This window comes from Lepisosteus oculatus, chromosome 9 (genome assembly GCF_040954835.1).
Source record: "Lepisosteus oculatus isolate fLepOcu1 chromosome 9, fLepOcu1.hap2, whole genome shotgun sequence".
Classification (NCBI taxonomy): domain Eukaryota; kingdom Metazoa; phylum Chordata; class Actinopteri; order Semionotiformes; family Lepisosteidae; genus Lepisosteus; species Lepisosteus oculatus.
This window is the reverse complement of record NC_090704.1, coordinates 26,060,081-26,073,777: the sequence shown is the minus strand read 5'-3', so window position 1 is coordinate 26,073,777 and position 13,697 is coordinate 26,060,081. Positions and strand designations below refer to the sequence as shown.

The 13,697-nt window shown below is 38.6% G+C and overlaps 1 protein-coding gene and 1 pseudogene across 2 annotated transcripts; both read right to left on the bottom strand.

The window, feature by feature from the left end:
• Positions 1–1,104: 1,104 nt before the first annotated feature.
• Positions 1,105–13,697, bottom strand: part of LOC138241306 (deoxyribonuclease-2-alpha-like) — a 73,846-nt pseudogene continuing 61,253 nt past the window's right edge.
• Positions 5,571–13,434, bottom strand: LOC138241230 (acyl-CoA-binding domain-containing protein 6-like). 2 transcript variants are annotated; one of them, XM_069194296.1, is made up of 2 exons: positions 12,646–13,430; positions 5,571–5,711 (listed from the first exon to the last, which is right to left on the bottom strand). In XM_069194296.1, the coding sequence occupies exons 1-2, from the start codon at positions 12,916–12,918 to the stop codon at positions 5,697–5,699; spliced, it is 288 nt and encodes a 95-aa protein (XP_069050397.1). In that variant the 5' UTR covers positions 12,919–13,430; the 3' UTR covers positions 5,571–5,696. The 2 variants fall into 2 exon arrangements, with proteins under 2 accessions (XP_069050397.1, XP_069050396.1); XM_069194295.1 differs by lacking the exon at positions 5,571–5,711 and adding an exon at positions 10,842–11,579 and having other exon boundaries at positions 12,646–13,434.

Below are 13,697 nucleotides of genomic sequence, written 5' to 3'. Positions count from 1 at the left end.
TATTTTTAGACGCATTTATTTAAAAACTAAGAGCCATTTTTTTTAAATGGTAAGAATGGTAAATTGTGCCATGTGAAGTTCATTTTTCAGTTTCCACTGTCTACATTCCCGGGCAAGGCTTATATGTGGTTTAATATTTACCTATCGGATTAGCAAAGGTTAAAATAACACAATTGAAACAGGATGAGGAAATGTGTACACACTCCTCTGACATACTCATGAGAGAGAGTCTTTCCCCGCTTGACATGCTTTGAGCTTATAAAGAGAGATCACCCACTGGAGAAGAACACGACTGTGAGTGACATCACTGTGAGGTCACAGGCATTGAGCAGGTCAGAAAATCAAGACTTCAAGGGGAAACTCAATCCTACCCGACATTAGAGACATGTATGGCCTTTGACTTAAAAATCAGTAAATCATTAAGGAATGCTGGAAGGTTTAATAGACTTAAGATATTCTTACCAGGTCAAAACACCAGCACGACCCTGTAACCTTATTCTTTATAAAAATGTGACCATAAACTTTTTTAAACTGTACAGGCCTATTACAAAGCCAGTCGAAGTGGACAGCTCCACAGAGTAAACGGTCATATAATCCAGTGCTTCTAGTTGATCAATAATGTAGTAACTGTACTGTATATGAAGATGTGGTGATTGTTTTTATTTAACCTTATCCACCTGTTGCATAGGTTGTCTTGTGTTTTGCAATACGTAGTCTGTGGTGTTATTGATTTAGCTAGTAAAAATATATATATTATTCATCCATTGTGTGGTTTCTGCGTAAAAAAAAAACGCATCCACAGAAAAAATCACAGATATGTGCCGAACAGGACTACTAGTATCAATATAACGTCAGTGTCAGTTTTTGTGCTTGATATGAACTGCCTAATGGGGCCACAGGAATAATGGAAGGCTGGTCAGATCCAGCACTTTTATTACAAACAAGCCTTTAAAGAAACACAAACAGAATGTACTTTTATGATTTGAAATATTTGTATATCGCCTCAGCAAAAATAATTTGACTCCCCCCCCCCCCCCCCCGCCATTTTCAGTACATATCCTTTCCAAATACATTTTACTATTGCTATTGTCAGTAGTGAATAGTTTAGGATCATGTAAAGGTTTATTCCATGCTGAAAAAAGAAAAGAAACATTTCAGCTGTAGAGTCTTCTTCAGGTGTCCGTTCCCGTTTCTTTTCTTCTCCTTTGCGGCCTACGCGTGTTGACGCACTACCTACTTGAGCTACTGCAGAGTTTTCTTACATATTACTTACCACCATTTGCTTTGACTTGGAAAAACTATGCAGTATCTTTTGAAAACAGCCCTTTCTTGTTCGTCTATTTCTGCCAGCCACGTGTTACTGGCAGTCCTCAAATGTGTCAACTACCGCGAGGAAGGCCTTCCACACTCCAGGCCTGCTTGTGCACACAGCCCCGCCTCCTCTTCTCGTTTGCCTGATCTCTCGGTTCGTGTCCGCGATGCAGGTCCAGTGCTGACCCCCACCCTTCATCACACACCACTTGGAGTGGTCCACCATGATGCTGAAAGGCCTGGCCTCTGGCAGCTGCATAGTCTTCACGTTGTACACCTTGTGCGCCACAGAGCAATTCGACGGCAGAGGCTGATGAAGCTTCCCCCAGCTTTTGGCAAAGAAGTCGTCTCCTAAATAGTTAACCAGCAAACCTGAGTAGAGATCTGAAATGGAACAGTGTCACAGGTTCCCTGTAAGAATCTGTCCCAGACACACTTTCTACCCAACCAAAAACAGGAAGTGCACTTGCGACCAAAACGTCAAACTGGAACCGAGAACAAGTGAATGTGTATTTCTTCCCCCCCTCTCTGAATGCTGTACTGTACTGGTTGCTACCCAGAACGTTCTTTTTTAAATCAGCACCACCAATATACAGTAGATCAAGTGTGAAGTGTGACATATTGCTTTTGAAGGGCAGTGTTTGAAACTTACTGGATTGTTCCTTTTCTACATAACCTTTTTTTAAATGTATTTAAATGACAACCGTTTCCAATAACCTTTAAAGTAACAGCAGAATGAGATCCTTGGATCAATTAATCAATTTCTTTTCAAAACTAGTTGAGATTAATGGAACAAACTGCACATGTTATTTAAGTCCTGGTTCCTTTCAAGAAACAGCAGGATGAGATCCTTGAATTAACTACTAAGAAATTAGCTAAATGGGCCAAATGTAACCTCTCGTGTTCTTAGGTATTAAATGGTATCTAAAGAAGCTACACAAGTTATATTTTTATCCTTTCTTATGTTTAAATCAACATACCAAGAGAAAAACATTTGATTTAAATTGTTGTATAAATAAAAGATTGAAATATTCTATTAATCAATTTGTTCAAGAATTGGGCTTTACAGAATGTTAATAAAGCACCTACAAACTACCTCAGACACACATCCTAAACCTAAATTACTACTGAATATAAATTGATGCTTTACTAACATCCCATAAAATCTCTTTTGAAAGAAAGCGATGCTATGAAACCTTAAATCTAAAGTGTAACCGCAGAAACATGTAGGAAAGTTCAGTTGCCAGCTGGCAGATTGAGAAAGTTTCACCAAAACAAAGTATGCTTTTTTATATAAATACATCTTCAATTGGGAAAGGCTTTGAGTAAAAATAAACTGGATATTGTTCCACAAAATCTTTGTGAGAAAGTGGGTCTTGCTGGCTAGAAACAGCCAACATACAATAGAGTTAGACTTTGTAAAAATTAAATAAATTCAGATTCTGAGAGGCTCAATAAGTGCTTGTTCAGAGTAAATCAGACATTGTTGTCCAAGTTTCAGCAGTGATACATAATTCACTGGATACCAACACCAACAGGGTTGGACACTTTGGGATATCCAAGCGATCTCAAACGCGTCCGATAACTGCAACCTCTATGACCAGCTGGGCACCAGTGCTCTTGTACTGTTGTCAGTGAAAGAAAAACCATTAGTACAACTTATGCCAACTCTGACACTTAGCATCACTGTGGGGCTGTTAAGCACATATTTTGAAGAAATAAGTACATTTGTCATCTCTTCCAAGCTGGTACAGGTCTGGAACTGTGATAATTAATTTGTGATTTTAAAATGTAGAGGCATGCAAAAAATTAACTATTGATCCCAAATATCTAAAATGAGAAAAATAGCTGATGTGACATTTTCACTTCCCAGGAACAAACTGCAATAATGAAGCACAGAGATTGTTTATGGATCATGGCAACTGTGTTGTTCAATACTGTTTCTGTATCTTGAATTGGAGAATAGTTTCTAAAGAAGCGCTCAGTTGGGAAACAAACGTGATCCATAGACTTTACTGATTTTTTTTTCTGCAGACTCTAGCTCTGCCTTGAGTGGTGCTCACCGTCATTAAATCTAGAGCATTTTGCAAAGCTGGTGAAAGTTTACCCTGCTAAAGATGTCAGGGGCAGCTGCTTAAACCAAGGCTCTTTCCTGGGATAGCATGTTCTCTGAGCCACACACTGAAGGTCTCTGTGGAAGGTTTGGGGGACGTGATAGTCAAAAGAGTATACATGGATATACTGGAGTTGCACAGCTGTAGAGACAAGAATGAAAAATAACCAAGAGTAGGCATGGCATTTTCATACATCCAGGTCAAATGCCCCCTTTCTTTTTCCATTAGTCTGGAGAGTTTCCTTTATTTATTTTCACTTGTTAAACTATCCTCCAAGTTCTAAAATGTTGACATACATTTTCAGCAGCCACAATACACATCATTTAGATTTAATTAGAAAGTCTAAGACTATTTTGGTATTTATTTTCATCTGTATACACAATGAGGTGTAAGTCTATTAGTGTCCACCTATTCTCAGGGTTATATTAAGCTTGCATATGAAATTGAACCACCAACAGAAAATAACAGAATAGACTGGTTTTTGCCCACAGGTAAATTTAGAATAGGAAAAGAAAAGGTGCTCCAAACCAGAACAAGAATGCAAATAACCAATACTTGAATCTTAAAATCTGGAAAAATTGTACCAAAGGCTTTCAGAAAGTGATAGACAACTGTGATGTCAATGCCATGGACATACTAAAGCTCAGCAATCAAACTTGTTCAAGAAAAGGTTCACACAGCTGTATGTACATGTGAACGCCTACCTATGTCCTTGAAGGTGCTGTATGTGTAAGTCCCGCAGAAGAAGGTCTGTGCATTTTCATGCCCACTGGAGGGCAAGAATGATGTAGAATGATTTTTCACATCTGGAAGTTCTGGGGTGCTGTGAACCAGCCACACTCCTGTCTGTAACATCACAATCCCTGAAAAAGGTCACACAAGATATATTCAAATCTCTTATCGTTTTTGATCCGTCTGGTTTTTCAGTTTCAATGTTTTTAAAGGACAAGTCTGCTCTTTTTGAACAGAGTCCATTATCAAGCCTGCTTCCAGCTGACGAAGTCAATTAATCAATTAAGTTCAAGAATCAAACGAACTGTATAATTGATCAAACTAAACAAAAAATCTTCTATTTTGGGCTAGTTTTCAGTTCTCTTAATCTGACTTTTGGCTTTTTTGTCCAACCGAATTAAACTGAACATACTTCATGGCCAAAAGTCAGATTAAGAGAATTGAAAACCATAGTCCAAAATAGGGCTTTTCTTAATCCTATTAATTGTTTTCATTTCTCTTCAACTGACAATTGGCCATGAAGTATGTACATCTATCTCTTAATCTCAACAATTTAATTTACTGTATTCATTTAGAAATCTGCTACTGTAAATTCAATTCAATAAAGCCCACAACAAGCATCTTTAGTTTTGTTTTACCCAGCAGATGAATTTTTTATTATAAACATCAGTATTATATTGACTTACAGAAGTGTTTTTAAACTCAGTGATTTTCACCAGGAGAAAAAGCTTTGAAGGCAACAGATTTGTTCTTAGCTTATGTGATGCCTCAGTCAAAGAAATGGAAATGGGAAAAAAAATAATGAACAAAAACAAGATGGAAATATATACTTTAAAGCTTTATGATTCAAGTTTTAAAACCAGAAAACACAGAAAGCTGGTGTTGGTATTCTAAAGACACAGTATATACTTCGGACGTGCCATCATGTCTTGACCATACCCAGTAAATCCTAAAATAAATGTTTTCTACTGAATCAATGATTTGGACAACATCTGCAGAATCACACGTGTAAATGTTCTACCCTGAAATAGTGTAAATGTTAAAATATTTTATTTTAGATATATATAAAATGAACAATTCACATCCTGCATATGTAGCAAACATTGCACTTGGCTTTAATCATAGGAATAAGCAAGCAAACCCAGCAAGTATTACAGATACAATTCTATTGTTTGTTGTGCTGTCTATGATGTTTCCCCCCCCATTTTCTGTGTCCTTCTGTCTTGTACATTATAAAATGTTACTTACCTTAAAGTTTGTATTTGTATTGCACAAAAGGCTTTTGAATTATAAGAGAAACCTGTGAAAATAAACAAATCGAAAAGACAATGTATATCCTGACCTCACTTTCTGGGAGATGACACAAATAATAAATAAAGGTTTCTTACCTTTTTATGAATGTAGGACAAAAAAGGCTGCAAAGTCTGCCCCACTGCACTCTTGGAGTCATTCACCAATTTCTTCCCATATACCCAGCCATTGGTATGGTCATCCATGTAGAGGTATCGCAGACCTCTTCCTTCATCGTGGTCTGGCAACTTATACAGAATAAACCTGTATGATTCCAAAAACACATAAAAGAGTATCACATCCTGTATACTGCTCTAGAACTGTGACACTGTACAATGTGTCCTGGGTGTTGGACAGTGTTAACTGTTGAGATCACTAGAAAATAAAAAGGGCACTTAAACAATACTAGTGTCTGTTGCCAGTCTGTGGGTGCACTGGTGCTTCTGGGAGATGAACAGAACCTGTGGCAAGAGAAGAAGGGTCAAGCAGCCTTGATCATTTCTAGGTGATGTAGTGGCCTACAAAGCGAAAATAGCTCTTGTTTTTAGGGATTGCCCATGTTTGACATGAGCATTGTGGCAAAACTGGAATAATCTTATGCGATTAGAGCTCATTTTCTGCATTTTAAACCAGCAGAGCTCTGTAGAACTGAACTGCAGCAGTTGACAAAGAGTCAACAGTTGACTAAAAGAAGCGAGGCAAGGCAAGCATCTCACAAACATTACTCTCCTCAAGAATACATTCTGGTGAATCGTTTCAAAACGAACTATTGAAAGGAAAAAAAGACTTAAAATCCAATAGTTATTCCATTTCTAAATTTGTCACAAGGGTGCTCACCAGCACCGCCAATGCAGACTTCTCTGAAGTCTTCATCGGAATGGACTCCGCTGTAGGGAATTACCCCCAGTTGCTCGCGGAATGGTGACGTTCCACATTCTAACGTATCAAGGCGGAGAGAAGTTGCCATGGAGAATAAAATATTCACGTATTGGTACAATTGAACTTTTTTTAAGTTTTAGAACTCATAATATTGTAACTCATACGGCCACCATTGGTTGTGAGAGCCGGCTTACCAGCGCGGTGACGTCCCCGCCCTTCCCTGTGAATAGCAGGGACCGCAGCCGCCGGGCTGATGGGAGATTTCCCTTTAGTTCAGCTGGCTGGGTCCCTGTCGAGTGCAACGGAGGCCCAGGTTCGAGTCCCCAATGGTGGGGGTTCGACCTGAGGTGGCAGAGGAGAGGGCGCATACCCACGTGAACCCCGGAGCGCTACAATTTTTTTGAAAAAACAAACTTCATTAGGCTACTTTAGATTTAAACTGTATGTATTCTACGTACAAAGTTTTGACAAAGCTTTTATTTCGTCACCCCCATTTCAACTGATGTATATTTATTCATTTACCAGCTTTGTATTCTGTACACAGAACATTTAATGGTGCTCGTATTTTATAGTACAAGCTTTGAGGTATAGCCAAGTTTACCTTATTTAGTTGAATGAAAGCGTTATGTTCCTCATACTGTCATTTTGTACTGGGACAGACAATATGAAATGTATTTAATAGTACACAGCTTGGAATAAGCAGCAATATTGCCAGTGATTCCTTAGTTTACTTCGCCTGTTATGAATCGAGGTTAAGTTTACAACATGAATGAACACAGTATCACTACATTTGTACAGGGATTGACGAGATAAAATTCAATTTAATCAAACTGCAAGCAGACAACGAAATTTAACAGCCGACTTGGATTTCGACCCTCCTGAGCCGTGTGACAAAACAGTGACGTCACGCGAGGGTGTTTTTTACCTTTTTGTACTAGTGCGCCCTTTAATACTGGCGCACTTGAAGTCCACACTTGCGCTACATTACAGAAGTGCGGATTTGTAGAAATGGCTTAGGGCGCAGGTCAAGAATTGGGACATGGCTTTTATCTCTGAAGCACCCAGAGATTTGGGGAAGGACATTAAACCGTTGTGGCTAAGCAAATAATTAGATTAATTGGGTAGGTAAGAGCCGAGTTGGAATTGAAGATTCATTTAACTGGTGAGTAATTGAATACTGGAGTCACACCTGAAGAAGGCTCCATGGCCAAAACTTTTTTTCAGCATGGAATAAACCTATTACTTGTTCCTTTGCAGCCTACGCATGCTGACGCAGCTACCCACCTGAACTATCAATGTAACATTACTTTTTCACAACAACTTTATTATCAGAGAACAGATTATTTGATCAGAAATAGTTCCAGTTTGCTGTTTGATTGTTGTACTGTCTTTTAATTGTTTGAATCTTAATTTATGCATTTGTACACTTACCTTTTAAGTTGCTTTAAAAATAATGAGGTAGTGAACATCCCACCTACCTTGACAGGTAACAAACTCTTTGTTTTGTTTTTCTCACATTAAAATGTAGGAGAAAAATGTTTGACACTTCCAAATTTTGTTTAACCTGTTATTAACATTGACGCGTTTAGCCAATTTCCGCCTGAAATTTCCTCCTCCTTAAACATTTGTTATATCTCTGCAGCAGAACATAGCAGGAGCCTGGTTCAGGTCTTAAATTGAAGGTAACCCCCTTGGCTTTGAGGGTGAACAGTCAAATTTCTTATATTTCTTAATGTGTCCACTCAGCAGACAGACATATGAAAAAAAACAAAAAAACAGCAGGCGACCATGTTTTTTTGGTCTTCAGAGGTCAGATTTTTTAACTATATGCATGTCAAGAGCCTTGTTCTAGGTGACTACTAGCTTGGATACAAATCTGGGAAAAATTGATCAATTAGAAAAAATTCTACATCATGTTTTGTGAAGACTGAACCTGGAATGAAATTTCACGCCTATAATAAAAAATCCTAAAAATATTGAAAATAAGAATAATAACCATTGCAATTGCTATAAAAACTATTAGACACTGCTAGAGAGCCTTTATCTGCTGTTATGCAATGAAAAAAACCTCAGAGTTGCCTTCTGGTGTGAAAAAAAGGAGCACTGATAAAAAACTGATTGATTACCCCTTCTGAGTCAATGATTGACAGCTAAAAGGCAGGCGGAATGCAGCTCGAGGCTTCTAGAGGAAGTCTTACCCCCTAAGAGCTCTGAATGGCTGAAAATACAATGAATGAAAGCGGTTTTTACTAATCAGATCGCCTTATTTCTACCGGTCGTTCTTCAAACATTTACTATGAAGTCAATAACGTTCAAGTCTGGGTTATTTTGGATATATATCATGCTTCAGAATAAGGTAAAAACATGGCATATATATATATATTTGCTGGTTTTTGCTTTTGCGGTTTTGTTGGTAAAAATGTATAATATTGACATACTGTGCTGGCCGGGTGTTTTTATTGGGATTCTGCTAGTTCATTAATTTATTGGTTTATTGCATAATAGTGTCATATCTGTGGAAACAAACATTATGGTTTTGTTGTGATGATATTGGAGAATACGTTCATGTGAGAATTTGTGGAGCGGTTTAAAAGAAACATGTCATCTGGGGGGACAGTGACCACGATCCGGGCAAACAGGTTTTTTCAATTTTTTTATTGATATCACATTACGTTATAAATTATAGAGCTTAACTTTCTGTATGCATCATATGAATATGTTTAGATATTTGTTCTATTTATAGAACACTGCATTAATAATTATTGAACTTAATTTTCTATGTGTGCTTCATATGAAAGAAACTGACCGAAATAACATCATATGTAAACTGACACATTGATGTACTGTACACATGTATGCATAGCCCGTGGGGTGTGATTAATGGGCATTTCGACATAAATTTCTAGTTACGTAAGGGTTTCTAAAACTGACCTAGGACCTCAAGCACTTAACTACCACTATGTACCACTAAGTTGCCTTTTCTCACAAAAACTCTGAAATGGACAATGCGACTTAATTCTAATTGCGTCTTGTATCTAATGAGCTCTTTGAACCTCTTCAGTTGGAGTTTGGATACACAGTACAGAAACTACCATTGTTAAGTCAGTTAATGATTTTCCAGTGGCTTCTGGATCACTTGATGTGCTTTTTATTCAACTAAAATGCTGCTGGTGTCAATCACAGTCCCACACTGGATCACATGGAAACTTATCTTGGGATATCTGGCACACCCCTTCCTTGGTTTAGCTCTTATTTATCAATACCACCACCAGAAACAAATTCATAAATCCTAGTTAAAAGTGATGTTATTGCACTAACCCGAGGTATTACATAGAGATTTGTACTGGAAACGTAACTATTTAATATTTATACACTGGCTCTTGGGCAACGTTTTTACCATTGTGGGCTTGGGTTTCACTGCTATCCTGCTGACAGATTAATTTGAAAATCAAATTCGATTACTACTATTCTGGTTTCTGTACTTTACAGGAGTCTGTCTGAAATTAAGACATAGATACAACAGAACATTTCTGAAAGCAAATACGTGACAAGACTGATATTAGCTCAACAACTGAAAAATTAATGCTATAACATTGATATGTGCCATTAGTTTTTTTGTGTATTATGTGTACTACTATAAGGAGCTTTGAGGGTTATTTAAAAACACTCAAAAATTAACATTATACTATTATTATTGTCCTTCAATGCATAGTCATGAGAATTGTGAAGAGAGAAAATCTCGCAATACTGCACTCACCACTCTGGGCAAGATGTCAAATTTGCCAAGCATGAACTGCAACTAATAGCACCAATGATCATAAGAGACGCTGACACATCGAGGCCACTCTGCGTGGCCTCTATGAACTGGGCTGTTAAATCTACACTAGAGCTAATGCTGAATTCAAACAATTCGAATTCCTTAATGCCATATCCTCTTCATTAAAGTCCAGGCACTACTGTTTTGTAAATCCTTTAGTCACTTCAAAATTGATACCCAAAATATAAACAAATAATTGTTCCACATAGACATGGAATACTTGTTTATTCTGAAATATAACTGTTCTATCTACATACACTTCACACTTTAAACTATAAATCCCACCATTTTCTAACTGCTTTTTCCCAATACAGGGTTGCAGGGGAGCTGCAGCTTAGCGCAAGGTGGTATACACGCTGGAGGGGACACCAGTCTATCACAGGACACACACAGATAGACACACACAACCTCACACCAAGGCCAATTGCCCAGAAGCCAATTAAACTACCAGCGTGTCTTTGGACTGTGGGGGGAAACCCACGCAAACATGGGGAGAGCATACAAACTCCACGCAGACAGCACCCCAGGTCTGGAATTGAACCCAGGGCCCCAGTGCTACATGGCAGAAGCGCTATCCACTCCACACCCATGCTGGCCCTTTATATAGATTTTAATTTTCTTTTGATTGTGTTCCAGAGTACTTATTCTCAGTAGTCATAAAGGTAAGACAATGCAAACTGAAAAATTATTTTATTTTCTTAAATGTAGCACAAAAGGGACAACAGTGAACACTGATCCACCCCTCTTCATATTATACTCACTGGATATATATGGCATACAGTATATATGGGGAAACAGCCAAGTCCTGTCAGCTGCAAGTGGGCAGGGATGTTTTTGGTAACATTTGGTAGAAAACAGACCTTTTGCTCTTTGAGTAAGCAAAACATGCAGCTATCTGGAACCCGATTCTGTGATTTTTTTAAGGAGCATATTTGTGATTTTTAAAGTGGGCCTTAGTTTCTGATCATTAATATTCATGTTTTGTTTAGGTAAGATGACGGTGCTGTGTTGAGAGAGGTTAATGTTACAAATTACTGCCAGAATTACTTCAGTATACAAACTGCCAAGAACTGAAAAACGCAAGAGAGGTTACAGACACAAGTGGGCTGCTCAAGTGACCGTATTCATTAGGTTGCTAGTAGCTAGTAGTTTACTGACGAATCATGTGAAACTGTCTCTTGTACTGTAGGAATCCCAGGAACAGGTTTATCTCTAGAACAAATCTGACAGCTTGTCCCAGAGACAGTTCGCCCTCTCAATGCATGACATCATCCTGGCGCCCAAAAGCTGACACCAAACAAATAGCAGGTTTAAGTGAAATTGAGTCAGAAGTCCCTACCTTCTGGCCTCCTTCTGGGTCCAGCGAATGCACACACGCTACATACTCCTGCATGGCCTGTTCTTTGCTCATGTCCCCAAGCTGCTTCCAGGCCTGCCTGCAGCATCACAGCACAATGTGTAACCCATCAGCAGCCTTGCAGAGCCCAGCTGGTAGAAACTCTTAACCGCTTTTCAGTAGGGCAAATGTTTTGTTTTCTATTTTTAATACAGTTCGGCAAGGAGACTGTGAATGCTAGAACTCAGCTTCTCGGGTATGTAATTTAGTCATAGTCTATCCCATAAGTTGACTGACAGATCTTACTTGCCTAGGATGTTATTTAGCCTTTAACAACTGAAATCCTACTTACACTCCCTGGTCTGTTGGGTTTCTTACAATATCTGTGAAAGTTCACACATTTACCTTTCTTTTTTTCTGGACAACACTGAAACCTATATTTAGTGTGGGTTTGTGGAGTCGCACAGATTTGTCTCTTGCCTTGTGTAACTTAAAATGAGTTTGTGCACAATACTTTAGCTATCGCTTACTGAAAGGAATACATATTCAACAACTGAAAAGGTATCAATGAGAAGAAGCAAACTTTAAGAATATGATTAGCTAGTCATCATGTGAACACAGGATAACAATGGCTGTTTCAAACAGCAAATCCACTGGAATTTAACTGTATTCCTATTTTAAATTCACAGGGGCAATATGCTCACTGTGTGGAAAATGATTCAATTTATTTTTTAAATGTGCTAGATATGATATATATATATTTTGATATATATTTTATTACCCTGTTCATTTATGCCAACTGCTTATTTCTAAATTTTGCATATAAATAATGTATATAACTCAGTTTACGTGGCCAGTAGGTTTGTCAGTAATACAAAATGTTTGGAGAGTAGCAGAAAAGTCGTTTTGTACACTTCTATTCAACGTTTGTCAGTTAAGATGATCCCTTGGGGAACTAGAAAATATTGCTAGTGGTTTCTTCATCCAAACGTACTCAGTACTTTATAAACACGAAGGTCACCAACTACATGACAGCAGCTGATTATGCACATGCTGAGTGCACATTTTTAAGGTTTCAAACTAATTGACCTTGAGCCCGAAAACACATCAAACACGTCTTTGCTTCAGTTTATTAAAGAGTTGCCAAAGTTTTGGGGTCGCTTTACCTGTTTATACCTGGCGTACAGGTAAAGCAGCTGTTCTCTGCTCGCTGTCTGTACCAGTCCACGGAGCCGCTCAGCTGCCGCTTCAAACTCGGCTTCGAGCTCCGTCTCTTCCAGGCGATACCCCAGGTCACCAGCACCGCAACCTTCCTCCCCGAGACCCAAGTCTGAATCCGAATCTGACCCACCGAGCGGCTCTCCTGTGTCTGGCCGAGCCGGGTCGGTACCTGAACCCGTAGCAGAGTCGGGGGAAGACAATGGAGAGCGAGACGCCATATTGGAGTATGTCTATAAATATAAATGTTATGATCGTAGTTTGAATTTCTCGAATAATCTAAATCAATCTCCAGGAAGACAAATTATATTAAAATTACTCTCTCCTGCAGACAGTATCAAGATGATGGCTAACCGTTTCAGGACTTGTTGCTCACCGCGGTCCGTTAACCGTTCGCTCCCCTAAGCGGTCCGAAGGGAAACCAAAAACACAGAGTAGATAAGTTCCTAGTCCATACAGTATATATACACAGTACAGATGGAAAAAAGAAACGCAACATTTTCTGGAATGAGAATACTATAGTTATAGCTTATGTACTTTCACAAAAAGTTGGCAATTTGTTTTAAGCCCTCTGACCAGGAATACAGCTTGTGCAGTGAGGCATTGCAACTTGCCAATCACACGAAAGTTCATTAGGTGCACTTGTTGGTGCACAGTAGAACGTTGATAGTTCATCTGGCTTGCCTGGTTTTTCAGTAGCCAATTCATTCATGTATCTAATCTAACCCTTTCTTCAGGGACGTCAGGATATCAGCGTCCACATCATAGTTGGGATGTTTGTTCCAGGCCCCAAACCCTTTGAATAAAAATATGCATTTCCCTGTTTGGTAGATTATTTAAACCTCTTATATTTTTTAAATCCAAATAGTTTCCCCTAGTTCGTGCTGCACTACTAAATCTTATGAAGTGCACTACTGTAGGTCAGTAGCTTTGAGGATTTTGAATACTTACAGTAAATCAGGTCTTGCTATAACTATGAATAGAATTATGAAGGCTAAGA

What these genes read in the sequence shown, in the direction of transcription:
- LOC138241230 (XM_069194295.1), bottom strand. Translation starts at nt 12,918, where the DNA reads ATGGCGTCTCGCTCTCCATTGTCTTCCCCCGACTCTGCTACGGGTTCA. An exon ending in TGTACGCCAGGTATAAACAG is followed by an intron (nt 11,580 to 12,645) that starts GTAAAGCGACCC and finishes GTGATGCTGCAG; the next exon opens with GCAGGCCTGGAAGCAGCTTG.